Source organism: Pagrus major, chromosome 14 (genome assembly GCF_040436345.1).
Source record: "Pagrus major chromosome 14, Pma_NU_1.0".
Lineage (NCBI taxonomy): Eukaryota > Metazoa > Chordata > Actinopteri > Spariformes > Sparidae > Pagrus > Pagrus major.
Window position 1 is genome coordinate 25,496,620 of NC_133228.1, and position 13,684 is coordinate 25,510,303.

A 13,684-nucleotide genomic window follows, 5' to 3' on the forward strand; every position below is an offset into this window, starting at 1 on the left:
TAAAAAAAATGTTTAAAGTACGATAACGAGGAGCATTACATTCACACAATGGATCAAAATTTACAGATTAAAGACGTGATACACTTTCTACACATCTGAATATTTAATTTGGGATTTTATAATTAATAATATATATATATATATATATATATATATATATATACACAGTATATATATATATATATATATATATATATATATATACTGTATATATAACTAATTTTATTGGATTGTAACTGAGGAAGTGACCTGTCTTTACATTTAACATTGAGATTTTTTTAACGTGTTTACATTCAATCTTTTTATTTTGCATTTAAACTTTTATGAAGAAACTCAATGAGAATTCTGTAAATAACTTTAACCAGTAATCTGATCTGAGAGGAAACTTCACTCTGAATCTTATCAGAGTCATTTCAGAAGGATTATTTAAGGTTCAGACTGAGGATGAAACATTTAGATTGATAAAACTTGCGTTTACATTAAATTAAAAAAAACAGCTGGAAAAGTTTCTATAAATCTTGTTAACTTTAAAAATGTAAACACAACAGCTGTTTGGATGTTTCTCTAGTTGTTTCCGTGTTTGTAAAAATGAAATCGTAAATGTTAAATAACTTCATTATGACGTTTAGTATTTACAGACACAAAAATCAATCAGCACACAGACTCGTTATAAAAGTTCACTCACTTTATATTTAACAAAAAGAAAAAAATCAGCATTTCATGAGTTACAACAGCTTATGGTGGCAGCTGGATGGGCTGTACAGGTCCATCTGGTGCTCTGGTTTACAGGTAAAGCAGTCATCGTATAAAAACGGAGAGTTAGTGGAAATCAAACAAACACGACGAACCAAATGTTGGTCATCTCCACAAACGTCCTCGTAAAGCACCATGAGAGCAAAACGGATGAAAGACAACATTTAAAAAAAAACGACGACACAGACTTCTGTTTCCTGTCGAACCTCCGAGAAAACCTCGAGACAAAAGTGCTTTTTTTTTAAAAAAAATGACTTTTTCAACCTTTTTTACATTTCTACTTTCTTTGACCCTTTTTCAACCACGTTCATCTCGATCTGTACAAAACGTCCAAGTTCAAGTCGAAGCTCCGCCTCGACGCAGAGGATTGTGACGTCACGTTCACATTCACAAGTTTGATTTGTCGGGAGGATCATTCTCTCAGCGTGAGTCAACCAAAACACTCAGTGATGCACCAAACCACATCTGTGTTGTCGCAGAATGTTTTAGAGTAAATGTGTCTGGATGAGTAACAAAAGACTTAAACAGATAACCGACACTAAAAATAGTCATTTGTGTTATTGTGCTGATTCATTAGTAACTTTGAGTTCTGGTTCCCTCAAATTATTCATTTGTAACCTTAAACTGTGAAATCAAGTCTGCAGACGACTTCATTTTATTCCTTATAACCAATAATTTTGTCTAAAATTGTCCTTTTTATTTTAATATTTTGTCTTAAAACACAATATTTTGGTCATCTGACGTGACTGAACTGAAGTCAGCACGGTGAGAGAATGATCGACGCCGACGACACTAAAATATTCCAGTCAGAAATCTCCTCTGTCGTCTTTTGGACTCTTCAAACTCAAAGCGAACGTCCACCGTTACACAACTTTCCACCAGCTGCACGACAATTATGAAGTTTTGTACCAGAAATCATCTAAAAAATAAAAGTCCTGTAAAGTGCAGTTAGAGAATGAGAACGTCTCCCAAAGTGTTCGTTGTATCCGACGTGTGTGCGCAGGCGGCCTGAAGACACACCTGATGTGTAGATCAGTGATTGTACCACAGGAAGCTCAGCTGGCTGACAGATGTGGACAGATGTGAGGATGTTTGGAGGCAGCAGGGAGCCACAGATATATATTTACATACTGCTCCTTTTGGCATCGTCACAGGTTTTTGTGATTTTCTGCTCTGTAGAAAATATTATAGAGTCCTGAAATCTCTTAAATGAGCCAGAAACTGGATTCAGTTTGGTGCATTGTTTCACCTACGGTGGCCCCGGAGGACCATAAAGATATTCAACTTCTTTTGTGCACAAATTAATGATTTGTTCAGAGAGACATTACATTTTTGTGCCAAGAAAAGAAACTCAAACGTCTTTCAGAACTTTGTTGGTTGAGTTTAATTCTGTTTCTAGCATCAAATGTATTTTTAATTTTTAATTAAAAACCACCTGCCTGCGTTATTCTGTCCAGACATGAAGGCAAGAACCGTTCAAATTTAGAAATCTTTCTACGAACGAAACGTTCTGCAGGCTGAATATATTTCGGGCTGAGTGTCGACAGTTTTTGATCTAAATCTCATCGTACATAATTCATGTATGGCTGCTTTAGTTTAGACGTGTAACATTTGAGAACTTTTGTAAAAACAAAAAAACAATTTATTTTATGTATATTTCCTAAAAAGAAAAAGAAAAGAGGTTTTTGTCTTCCGTACCAACGCTCGGGCATCTTTCACCTTGATTCTGGACTCTGATCAACACCCGGTCCGGAGCTTCATCACTGGTATTTAGTGTTTTTGATTTTCTGGTTAAATTTCGCTGCACTGTAACAAAACAAACGAGACGGCGTCTAAAAAAAAGATCAGATTTAGTGAAGAAGTCATTTTGTTGAATCAGTTCGTTTCAGAGGATTGTTCTGAGAATTATCTCAGCCGGTTGTTTCTAATTAAAAATGCCTCGTTAAGACAGTCGACCTGTTCGTGCTTTCAATGTTAAAACAAAAAGACGTCAAATGTTTCTGTTAAACGGACAAATTTAAGCCGACGTGGCGTGTGAAGCGTTAAGATTGTCAGACTCATGCTGGTGTCATTGTTCTCGACAGGCTCCTCCCACGATCAGACGATGCGACAGGTCACCTTGAAAAATATATTTCTGGTCGTGACGAGAAGCACAAACACAAAAACAGATCACATAAAAATAACAAAAGAAAACAGATTGTTGACGAGCGTCAAGGCAACAGAACGGAGCCGCCTCTGGTTTCTCTTCTGGTCCCAACCTCTCTGCCTCCACATTGTTTAAAAAAGATTATTTTGGCACGACAGTCCTTCAACATCAGATTGACTTTACACCAACAGACGATAAAACCTGGATATGTTCTTCGATTTGACTGATCTGAGATTGTCGCCGTACGTTTGGACTGATATTCTGTAGAAAAATATAATGAGGCAATATAAAAAAAGACGGAATGAAAAGTACTGCAAGAGTTCAATGGATAGATTTACAATGATTTTCTATATAGCTTATAAATACGTTATCTACACAATATGTGGTACAAAAATACTATAGAGCATTTAGTGGGCACTGGATTTCCTCTGTGTGTCTTTTTCCTCAAAGTAACAACAACATAAAAAATAAAGAAACGGATGTGAAGATGTGGAACTGGTCAGGCACAAGATCGTGTTCTTGGTGGAGCGAGGATAAAAACAACAAGTCAAGATGGAGGAACAGTGAAGGATGTGCTGGCTGCAGCTTTGGGTCGAACACGGTCAGAACGCTCCGACGACGACAGAAAACACAAGCGTACGTTTTGGTTTAAATCCCGTCTGAACATCGTGACGATTCCACGGATGTGAGTCACGATTCGTCGACCTGATCGGAAAATGTTTTAGTGTTTTGTACGGAGGCCCAGAGAGGACATAGAAAGAAAAAGGGCTTTGTTTCTGGTGCGCGACACAAGACGGTTTCCAGTAAAAAATAAAAACAATTAAACCAAAAAGAGGTCGATTGTCAGAAGGTTTGTGTGAGCGCCAGAAACCTTTTGTCCCTTCAGGGCCTCTGTAGTGTTTCATCTGGTCTGATCAGTTATTACAGACGAGGATCAGGGCCACTGACAAATAGGTTTTTTTCTCAGAATTCTGACGTTACTGAGAAAAATGTGAAAATCATAACTTTAAAAAAATGAACTCAGAATTCTTAAAAAATAAAAGTCAGAATTGTTTTGGGGAAAAGGTCAAAAGTCCGACTGTGAACTCAAAATTTAGATTGGTTTTTGAGAAAATAAATCGAATTCTGAGAAAAGAGTCAGAGTTAAAACTGGAATCAACAAAAGTCAGAAACAGCGTTTTTACAGTGTCCCTAATGGTCTTCCGTAGAGAATAAATACATATGTGCCTCAGAGTGTTATTGCTTCAGAGTGTGACTCACATCCATCAGACACGATCCTACGAACCGCTTCGTAAAACGAGGAGGTAAATTCAAATCAAAGACCCGGTACCACATTCTCTGCCGCTCCTGATCCAGTTGACATGGTAACTACAGACAAGATGGCCGCTCCTCGGTCGTCCTCCTGCAGCTGCGGATGTTTTTCATATTTGGCATCAGATAAGTTCAGTTTTCATCGTGTGCTTTTTGTCCTTCAGCCTCGTTTTTCTCCTGCTTTAAGGCAACTTATATTTGTGATGATTTTAATAAAACCTTTTTCTTAAAAAATGTACAAATTTCTTAATACAAACCTCTATGGCATTATCAGTAAACACTGTATAGAAAATATATAAATATGCTTTTCTCTTTTTCAATGTACAAATGTTCTGCAGCTCCCGTTTCTCTTTTGTTTCCTTTTTTCGTCCTGCGTCTCCTCCAGTTTCATCAGTCTCTCTTTCCCATTTTTAACCTCATATATGCACAATTGCTATTTACAGTGAGGGGGTGGAGCTGTGCGGAGGGGGAGGAGGGGGAGGTTTAGGGGGGATCTGGCTCACGAGGAGTCCGTGCAGGGCGACGGCGGCGGCGGGTAGAGGTGGTGGGAGTAGCTGCGCTCGGTGTAAGGCGACGGCGGGCAGCTCTCACAGTTCTCCTCCGCCGACAGGTACTGGCTGCGGGGCGTCGGCGGCGGCGGGAAAGGCTCCGAGTCGTAGTTGAGGTCGCTGGTGTAGCCCTTGGCGGCGGCGGCGGTGCTGGACTTGAGCGGCGCCCGTCGTCCCGGCGTGTAGTCGCTGTCGCACACGTCGGTGCTGCAGGGGGTGGTGGGAGGGGCGAAGTGACGGTAGGTGTAGGGCCGGTAGCTGAGAGACAGAAACAGAGAACGACTCAGCACAGAAGGTTCTGACCCAGCTCAAAGCTCAGCATCCGTCCCGAGTAATCTGATTACAACGGGACAGCTCATACCACATTCAGAGGCGGTCTCTCTCAACCTGCCAACGTTAGCAGCAGATGTTAGTGAACACACTGTCTGTTTCATTGAACCAAAAACCTCAACATCACCAGACTCCCTTAACAAATGTGTCAGTTTAGTGAGTTGTTGAGTTGGAGACACTTTATAAACTGTGTGAAACTCTGTCTCTGACTGATTCTGACTTATTTGTTCCTTCTTGTCAATTCAGCAAATGTTCTACATGAACTTCTTTCTGTCTTTGTGTAGAAACATGGAGTCTGTTTGTCATTGACGGGGAAGTGATGCATGTTAATGTCAGGACTGAACAGGCTCTCTGTGGTCCTCTGTGTGTTTTGTGCATCATGTCTGTTCGTCCCACTGATGTTTATTTGATCACTGTGATAGTTTGACCCTTTAAAGAGGAACCTTTGTGACCCTGCTTCCTTCAGTTCTCGGGTTGTTCCTGTGGTGGAAACTACAGAAAATTAGATTTCCACAGAAATCTAAACTCTCACTTTTTCTACATCAACTGAACTTTTGGTCCCAAACAGGAAACGGCTCTGTGGACGAGTCGTCCTGGAATCTGAGCGGTTTGGATGAGGTGTGATGTGAGTACCTGTAGGATCTGTGTGTTGACGGACTGTTGGAGGAATAACCAAACTCCATGGTGTACTGAGAGCGGACTGTAGCAGGAGACGGAGGAGGATTCAGGATCTGTGAAGATAAACACAACACTTCAGTCTCACTCTGAATCTGATCCTGATTAAGAGCCACAGAAAATTCATTTAATAAAAGAAGGAAACTACAAACTCTAAGATACCAAGAAGAATACGGACACTGCTGGACCTGACGCTGCCGTACAGGTGATGTAGAGGAAGACGCGTGATAAAAACTCACCGGGGGGAAGTAGGTTCCCTTGGTGCTGGACGAGCTGCTGGACGACGCTCCGGTCACGTGAGCGCGGTCGTACGGAGGCCCGCTGCTCCCGCCCATGATGCTGAGGGAGCCAATCACAGACTTCCCTCTGGACATACCTGTTGACAGTTTGAAACGAGCGTCAGCATCACGGTCATTAAAACAAGATGTGTGAGACAGTGAGCATCAAGCTGCGTCCCACCTGGCAGCGAGCTGGACAGCGAGCTCGGATGCGGAACGTATCCCAGCGGCACCGACGACGGCCCGTGAACCACGAAGTCGTTGGTGACCGTCTCACCGTCGTCCTTCATCTGCGGACAGAGGACGCGCTGACACACAAAGTACACAGCGCCCACCACGAACAACGCCATGACCACGCCCACAATGGAGCCGATGGTGTTGTTGGGCGGAGGGGGCGGCTCCTCCGTCGGATCTGAAACCACAGAAGAAGAAGAGAGACGTTAACAACGTTTAATGAAGATAAAATGATGACAATAAGATGATGTCAGCGTGCAGACTCACAGCAGCCGATCTCGTCAGAGTTGTCCGTACAGTCCATGTTGTGGTCGCACTTCTTGTGTTTTCCGATGCACTGACCGTTGGAGCAGGTGAACTGATCCGGAGGACAGCGCACTGCGAGACAGACGGAGAGAAACCAGCAGGAGACATCATCAGAATGTGACATCACTGAGAAGCTCTCAGACTGATGGGAGCTGTGAGAGTGAGACCTCTTCTCTATAGAGGATCTCAGTTTTCACTCTCCTTCATATCAGATCAATAATTTCAGCTGATCAATAAGATCAGTGTGTCGGGTGTTTGGTATCAGCAGATGATCAATATCGGCCCATCAGAAAGAGCTCCTGACGGTCTGAACAGGTGAGTCCAGGTGGGCGCCGCCCGTCTCACCTTCACACTTGCTCTCGTCGGAGCGGTCCTGGCAGTTGATCTCTCCGTTGCAGCGGAGGCTCAGGTCGATGCACTGCCGGCTGTCGCACTGGAACTCGGACTCGGAGCAGACGGGACAGTCCTCCTCGTCGCTGCTGTCGTCGCACTCGGGGTAACCGTCGCACCTCCACGCCTGAGGGATGCAGTCCACCTCGCCGGACGTACAGGAGAACTGCTCCGGGGAACAGGTGGGCGGCTCTGAGGAGGAAACAGGTGAGACCGTCAGACTGAAACCTGTGGAAGCAGGAAGAGTCCGGGTCGTCGGATGTCTCACCTCCACAGGAGAGCTCGTCCTGCAGCAGCACCAGGTGGACGGGACACGAGCATCGAGTCGTCCCGTCTCCCTTCACGATGCAGATGTGGGAGCAGCCGCCGTTGTCCCAGGTACACGGGTGTTTACCTGCAGGAACACAGCGCTCAATAAAATCTCCTCATACTTTAAACAGTGCTAAAGCTTTGCAACCGTTTTCAAGGCTTCAATATTCATCAGAAACACAGACACCAGTTTTTTACTTAGTTTGTCCAGTAATACTCACTGTACTCCCTCATGTCGAGCTCGTGGACGGCGTGGATGTCGCTCAGGTAGGCGATGCGAGCCTGGATCTTGGTGCGTCCCTCCCTCGTCGTCTTGTCGATCCGTTCGATCATCTGCTGCTGCTTGTCGATCCAGTACAGGTGGTTCCCGAACACCGTCAGACCCACCGGCTGCAGGATGTTCGAGTCCGCGATCACGATCCGATTGGCTCCTGATTATATTTATTTAAATAAAAAATAAAAAACGACACCGGGAAAAAAACAAAAGAAGGTTGTAGGGCAAAAACTTCAGGATGAGAGGCAACAGAACGGGTGAGAAACTGGGGGGTGAGGCAGGAGGGGAGGCGGGAGGAGCGACAGCGACACACTGAGGTCAGCTACACAAACAAAGTGTTACAACCCATTTAATAAAGTCCCTGCGGTGCCGAGGAGCCTCACAAACACGCCGTTACAACAGCAGATTATCTTCGACAGCGTTCACATTTAAATCTGTAGTTTTTTAAATGAAATTCTGAATGAAGCTGGACAACTTTGGCACCAATATATGGAGGCTTCTAAGGGCCAAAACTAAATATATGAATATGAATCATTTATATTAACATAAATAACTCAATCAAATATTTATAAATGGACACGTATATAATTATATAATAAAATGCATAAAAAAAATTAATAACTAAATAATTTATAAATAAAAACAACAGAATTATTTACATATTTACTATATTTAGTTTTGGCCCTATATACACTTTGAGTGTTTGGATGAATGTTAACTGGTTTCTGTTGTTCTCACTGGTTGTGAATCTTCAGCAGTTCATCAGATCAAAAAGATATTTATCGGTTTTTAATTATTGATTAATCTGCTGATGATATTCTGATTGATCAGTTTGTTTTGTGAATAAACTACGATTGTGTAAAATGCTCGTCAATATTCTCCAAAGTGACGTCTTCAAATGAAGACGAGCAGCTGATCGTCACGTTTGACAGAAACGATTCATCGATGATCAAAACGGTTCCTGATCCGTTTTCCTCCCTCAGTAATCTCTGCAGCTGGAGCTGCTTCAGCCTCTGACTTCAGTCTATTAATGCTGTTATGACTGTTTCCATCCTGCAGGGGGCGCCAGCAGCCTCTGCACTGTGAACTAAAGCAGCTGTGAGGCCACAGAGCGGCGGACCAGAGAGGACGCCTGAGACCAGGATGAGCTCTGAACAGTGTTCAGGAACCAGGACCAGGACTGTTTACAGATGGTTCACATTCCTGTCGGCCTGCGTGGGGCTCCGGAGAATCACAGGAATGTGCTGAGCTCCAGGCTCCCAGCCAACGTCAACTCTCCAGCAACTACACTCCACCGAGTCCTCAAAGACGCCTTCGCGCTGCGTTCACACGTCTACTGGCGACCGTCAGCCTGCGGGAGTCTGAACGCAACCGGAGCTGGTTTCAAACAGTTCAGCTGCATCTTTACACAACGTTTCCGACGGCGGTGCCACATCAAACGAGACGCTGGACGTTTACTGATGTTCCACTATCACTTTTCAATCTGAGCTCTGTGGGCGTCAGACAGAAACTACAGCTCCAACTAACATCAGGGCGGAGACAGATAAACAGGATAACAGCTGATCGGGTGTTTAAACAGCTTCTCCTCACGCAACAAGTCTCAAAATGAAGCGTTTTTAAAGGGAGTCTGGTGATTTTCTACTCTTCACTTTCCTCCAAAGATCTAGCCTGTATTAGTTACTGTTTACTGTATTTGTACAATTTGACGTGTTTAGCATCAATATATTATATTGTTTAATAAATTGAGTGTAAACTGTGTTCAAACACGAGGAAGCTGCGACAAACTGACACGATTCACAAGGAAACAAACATCCAAAACTGTTTCAGAAGAAAAGAAAAAACGACATTAAGAAAAAAATAAAATGCTTCAATAAATAAATTCATATTAAGAATGATTTTTTATTATCATAAAAAATTATCATTTTTAATTGTCATATAATTAAAAATACAAAAATGCTTAAAAAAATAAATATTAAATAAAATGTTTTTAAAATGATTATATAATTTAAAAAGATTAATGTTTACATATTTAAATACACAAATAAATAAAATGTTTGAATAAATGAATCAAACATTTTTATAATTAATGCTTAACTGCAACCATAAATAAATCACAAATTAAATGACACATGAAATATAAACATTTAAAAAACAATTTTTAAATAATTTTTGTCTATTTATTTATTATTTTAATATATTAATTTATCTATTGACTTACGCATTAATTAAAGATTATTAGTATCATTCATTAATCTTTATAATTATTTGTGTTTGTATACTTGATTATCGATTTGTGTTCACATATTTAGTTTTGACCCTTCAAAGCCTCCATACTTCCCGACCCACTGGGCCCTGATGTGCCGCCGTACCCGTCAGACTCACCTGACAGGTCGCTGCTCTCGATGCGCCGCAGGTCCGAGTCGACCCAGAACAGCTTCCCCACCTCGTTATCGATGGCCAGAGCGACGGGTTTCCCCAGTCCGCTGAAGAAGAGAACCTCTCGCTCCGTCCCGTCCAGCGCCGCCCGCTCGATCTTCGGCGAGCGCTCCAGCAGGTTGGTGAAGTACATGTACCTGCAGACAACGAGCAGGGGAACAACAACAGCAGTGTTTCTGAGTCCTCCAGTGGCAGCTGCTGTTTTCCTCTCTGAACATCTGCAGACTTCATTTCTCAACCACACAATGACCCAGAGATTACTGCGCCAAGGAAAGCCTGCAATTACAGCTCCAAACAAGCGGCTCGGCACCGCCGAGCTGCGACGGGCTTCAAGAGCTTCACTAGGACCAGAATCAACAACGAGAACAAATTACTGAGATTCAAGACCAGCGCTGAACAACTCGAGTCCTCCTGAGAAGAGTCAATAAAACCATGAGGAGGATTTCAGAGCTGAAGCTCCTCACGTCTCCTGGAGCGCCTTCAAACCACAAAGACAAACTGAGGCTGACGGCACAGCACCGGATTACTCTGTTACCGGATTACTCTGTTACCGGATTACTCTGTTACCGGATTACTCTGTTACTGGATTACTCTGTTACCGGATTACTCTGTTACCAGATTACTTTACAGAAGACTGTCAGTCTGCAGGAACATCTCCACCCATCTCTTTATCTCTCCTCCATCTTTCCTTGTATGTACATGAAAAACTAAGAGAAGTCAACTACGTCTCCCAGGATGCATTTCGGTATCAAACGTCCAATCACAGAGCTTCAAACTCTGGTCTACATTACATTTTGTAGAAAACCGTATAAACTTTCAGCAGTTTAAAAACATTTGGGATCAATTCAGCAACCGTGGCTTCTTCTCCATGGCAACAGCAGCTGAGGCTCATGGGTAGTGTAGTCTTTAGACTGACAGAAGATAAAATAATTCACACTGATGGTCAGAATGATAAACCTCTCTCTTCATATAAAAGATAACATGTTATGACAGAAACAAGCCGTCACAGAGGCTACAAAGCTCCGTGATGATTTTAGCAGCTGTGAATGTGTGGTGATGTCACCGTGATGTCACCGTGATGTCACTGACCCTCTCTCCGGGTTGACGACGATGGCTCGGGGTTTGTCGTGCTCTCCTCGCAGCACCACGCCCACTCTGCTGCCGTCTGTGCGGGTGACGTTGATGACGTTGGTGACTTCGCTGGTCCAGTAGATGAAGCGGCTGTAGATGTCGATGCTCAGGTCGTACAGCTGCAGCCCCTGGCTGGGCCCGCCCAGTGAGCTCGACACCACCGTCATACTCTGACAAGACGACAGCAGAGACGCCCGGCTCAGACACGGCACCGGGGACACTTCATACTTCATTTATTCAACAGGAAACAGCTGCTGTCCTTACCTGGTTTCCGTCCTCCTGAGCGCGGCGGATGACGTTCTGCTTGGAGTCGATCCAGTACAGCTGTTTGTCCAGCGGGTCGTAGTCGATGGCTCGGACGTTCCTCAGGCTGTGGATCGGCAGGATGATGTCGGGACTCTGCTGCTCGTCGATCACCATGCGGTTGATGGCAGTTTTCTGGCTGAACAGCAGGAAGGAGGTCGGAGCTGAGAGGAAAACACAAAGAGGAAAACATGTTAAAAACTGCAGGATATCTAACTTTTATCTTTAACTCCTCATTCTGCAGTTAATCCTGATGTCACAGTGATGTCACAGTGATGTCACAATGTACAGACTGGTTCACTATAAACCTCCCTTTCACTTTGATATTCAGTCTGACTCCAGGCTGGATTTCCATGCAAAAATAAAGTTTGATTTACGGCACAAAGGAAGCAACCAAAACAGGAAGAGGCATCATTTTCCCCGGTCACTATCTCCAGGTAACGGTGGAACAACGTGAATAACTGTGGAAACTCTGCAGAAGAAACAGAAGCTGCTGATGGAGGAGGCGAAGAAGGTGAAGAGGGAGAGTGACAGAAACCATAGTCACGATAACTAAAGGTGACTCTGATCAGTGAATTGACATTTTCCCAACCCTCGAAGCTTCTGTCGTCTGGATTTCAGAGTCTGGACATTAAAAACTGAAGGTCAGAAGTTAACTACGACTTTTACTGACGGAGTTGCAGCTCGGAGGAGTTCAGAATTCATGAGGACACAACAGACGAACGGCATCGGGACAAAAGTGATGGTTTCATCTCAGAAAGACGAGTGTGACATATTCCAGGACATGTTGTTGTTGTTGTTGTTGTTGACCAATAGGAGCACAGATGTTGTTGGTGCTGCGGTCAGGATGACACACATCGCTTCATGTTTGTTTACATTCATACAAAGGCAGTTTCTTCTCACCAGTGTCGGCTCGTGGGGGAAATGTTGGGTGTCTGTAGATGATTAATTAAGCAGTTTGTGTGAGACTGGCTCAATTTGGAAAGAGTCATGAGAAGACTATTGTTGTGAATCGGCGCTATATAAATAAAGATTGATTGATTGATTGATTGATTGATTGTTGTTCCAGGAAGTCGATCCCGAGCACCTCAAAGACAGCAAAGACGGAAAGCTGTGATTGGTTGAGAACAAAACTTACAGCCTCTCCTCCTCCTCCTCCTCCTCCTCCTCCTCCTCCTCCTCCTCCTCCATCTGAACATGGATTATTTTTCTGTTTTGGTTTGTTGTTTCCTTTAGAAAACATCTTATAGGATCTGGAAAGGTGCAAAAAACTGTGCCGTCGGAACAACAACTGAGAACGTCAGAGGACATTTTGGTACACGCGTTGACGTTGAAGATGGCCGACAAACTAAACATTGTTTTTTTACCAGTCAAATTTTTTATCAAATCAGGTCCCATGAGGGAAACAGGAGGGGGCGGGGCTTCAGCTGTGTCTGATCAGCAGGATGTGAACAGATGCAGTTGAAGAGAAACAGGAGAAAGAAAATCCCTCCGTCAGTCTGAAACTTAAATAAAGTAAGTAAAACATAAGCCTCCCGCTAACGGCTCCTAACAGCTCATGTCGTGTCTGGTTGAACCAGGTGTGATGGCGTCTCACCGCTGCACGTCTTGTTGTCGTAGTTGAGGGAGAAGTGGGCGGGGCAGCCGCACACGAAGCTGCTGACGGGGACGGCGAGGCACAGGTGGGAGCAGTGACCGTTGGTGGAGGCGCAGGCGTTCCAGCCGCCCTGTCTGGACGAGTGGAAGACCAGGATGTCCATGACGTAGTCCAGGTGGCCCTGGATAACGGTGCGGTTCTGCCCGCTCGTCTTGTTGGCTCGCTCGATGCTGCGCTGGCTCCAGTCGGTCCAGTAGATGTAGTCCTGGTACTGGGTGAGGCCGAAGGGGTGAGGGAGGTCGTCGGCGATCACCTCACGGTCCTGACCTGCAGGAAATAAAGAGAAGAGGAGCGGTGAGACGATGGAGCTGCGTTCGTTCTGTCCCAACGAGCTGTTATGTATCAGCCGTTAACAAACTGCAGGTGTTACTGACCTCGTGTCGCAGCTGCTGCTGAGCAGTTAAACTCTGCGTGATATAAAGATTCGATCTGAAACGTCCGGATGGAGATCGACTTTGTTTAAAAATGAAAAGGTATCGTGTGGGTGAAGCTTCGCTGGTAAAACTAATGTGAATTAAAACCAGGTGTGAAACTTGACACCACAATCACAGGAGACTTGAGGACATAGTAAAGGGAGTTTGGTGTAGCAGAGGGTTATTTTCT

The 13,684-nt window shown here is 44.0% G+C and overlaps 1 protein-coding gene across 1 annotated transcript in view; it reads right to left on the reverse strand.

Moving 5' to 3' along the window:
• Window positions 1-667: 667 nt before the first annotated feature.
• The window catches only part of lrp6 (low density lipoprotein receptor-related protein 6), a 40,623-nt gene continuing 27,606 nt past the window's right edge, over window positions 668-13,684 (reverse strand). Inside the window, exons 12-23 of the mRNA XM_073481051.1 lie at window positions 13,022-13,348; window positions 11,386-11,588; window positions 11,080-11,291; window positions 9,937-10,127; window positions 7,502-7,711; window positions 7,240-7,365; window positions 6,927-7,163; window positions 6,543-6,653; window positions 6,223-6,453; window positions 6,003-6,139; window positions 5,722-5,819; window positions 668-5,016 (exon numbers count right to left, since the gene is read on the reverse strand). Of these exons, the coding sequence (XP_073337152.1) occupies window positions 4,710-5,016; window positions 5,722-5,819; window positions 6,003-6,139; window positions 6,223-6,453; window positions 6,543-6,653; window positions 6,927-7,163; window positions 7,240-7,365; window positions 7,502-7,711; window positions 9,937-10,127; window positions 11,080-11,291; window positions 11,386-11,588; window positions 13,022-13,348 (2,390 nt within the window). The 3' untranslated portion in view covers window positions 668-4,709. The remainder of the gene's footprint in view (window positions 5,017-5,721; window positions 5,820-6,002; window positions 6,140-6,222; window positions 6,454-6,542; window positions 6,654-6,926; window positions 7,164-7,239; window positions 7,366-7,501; window positions 7,712-9,936; window positions 10,128-11,079; window positions 11,292-11,385; window positions 11,589-13,021; window positions 13,349-13,684) is intronic.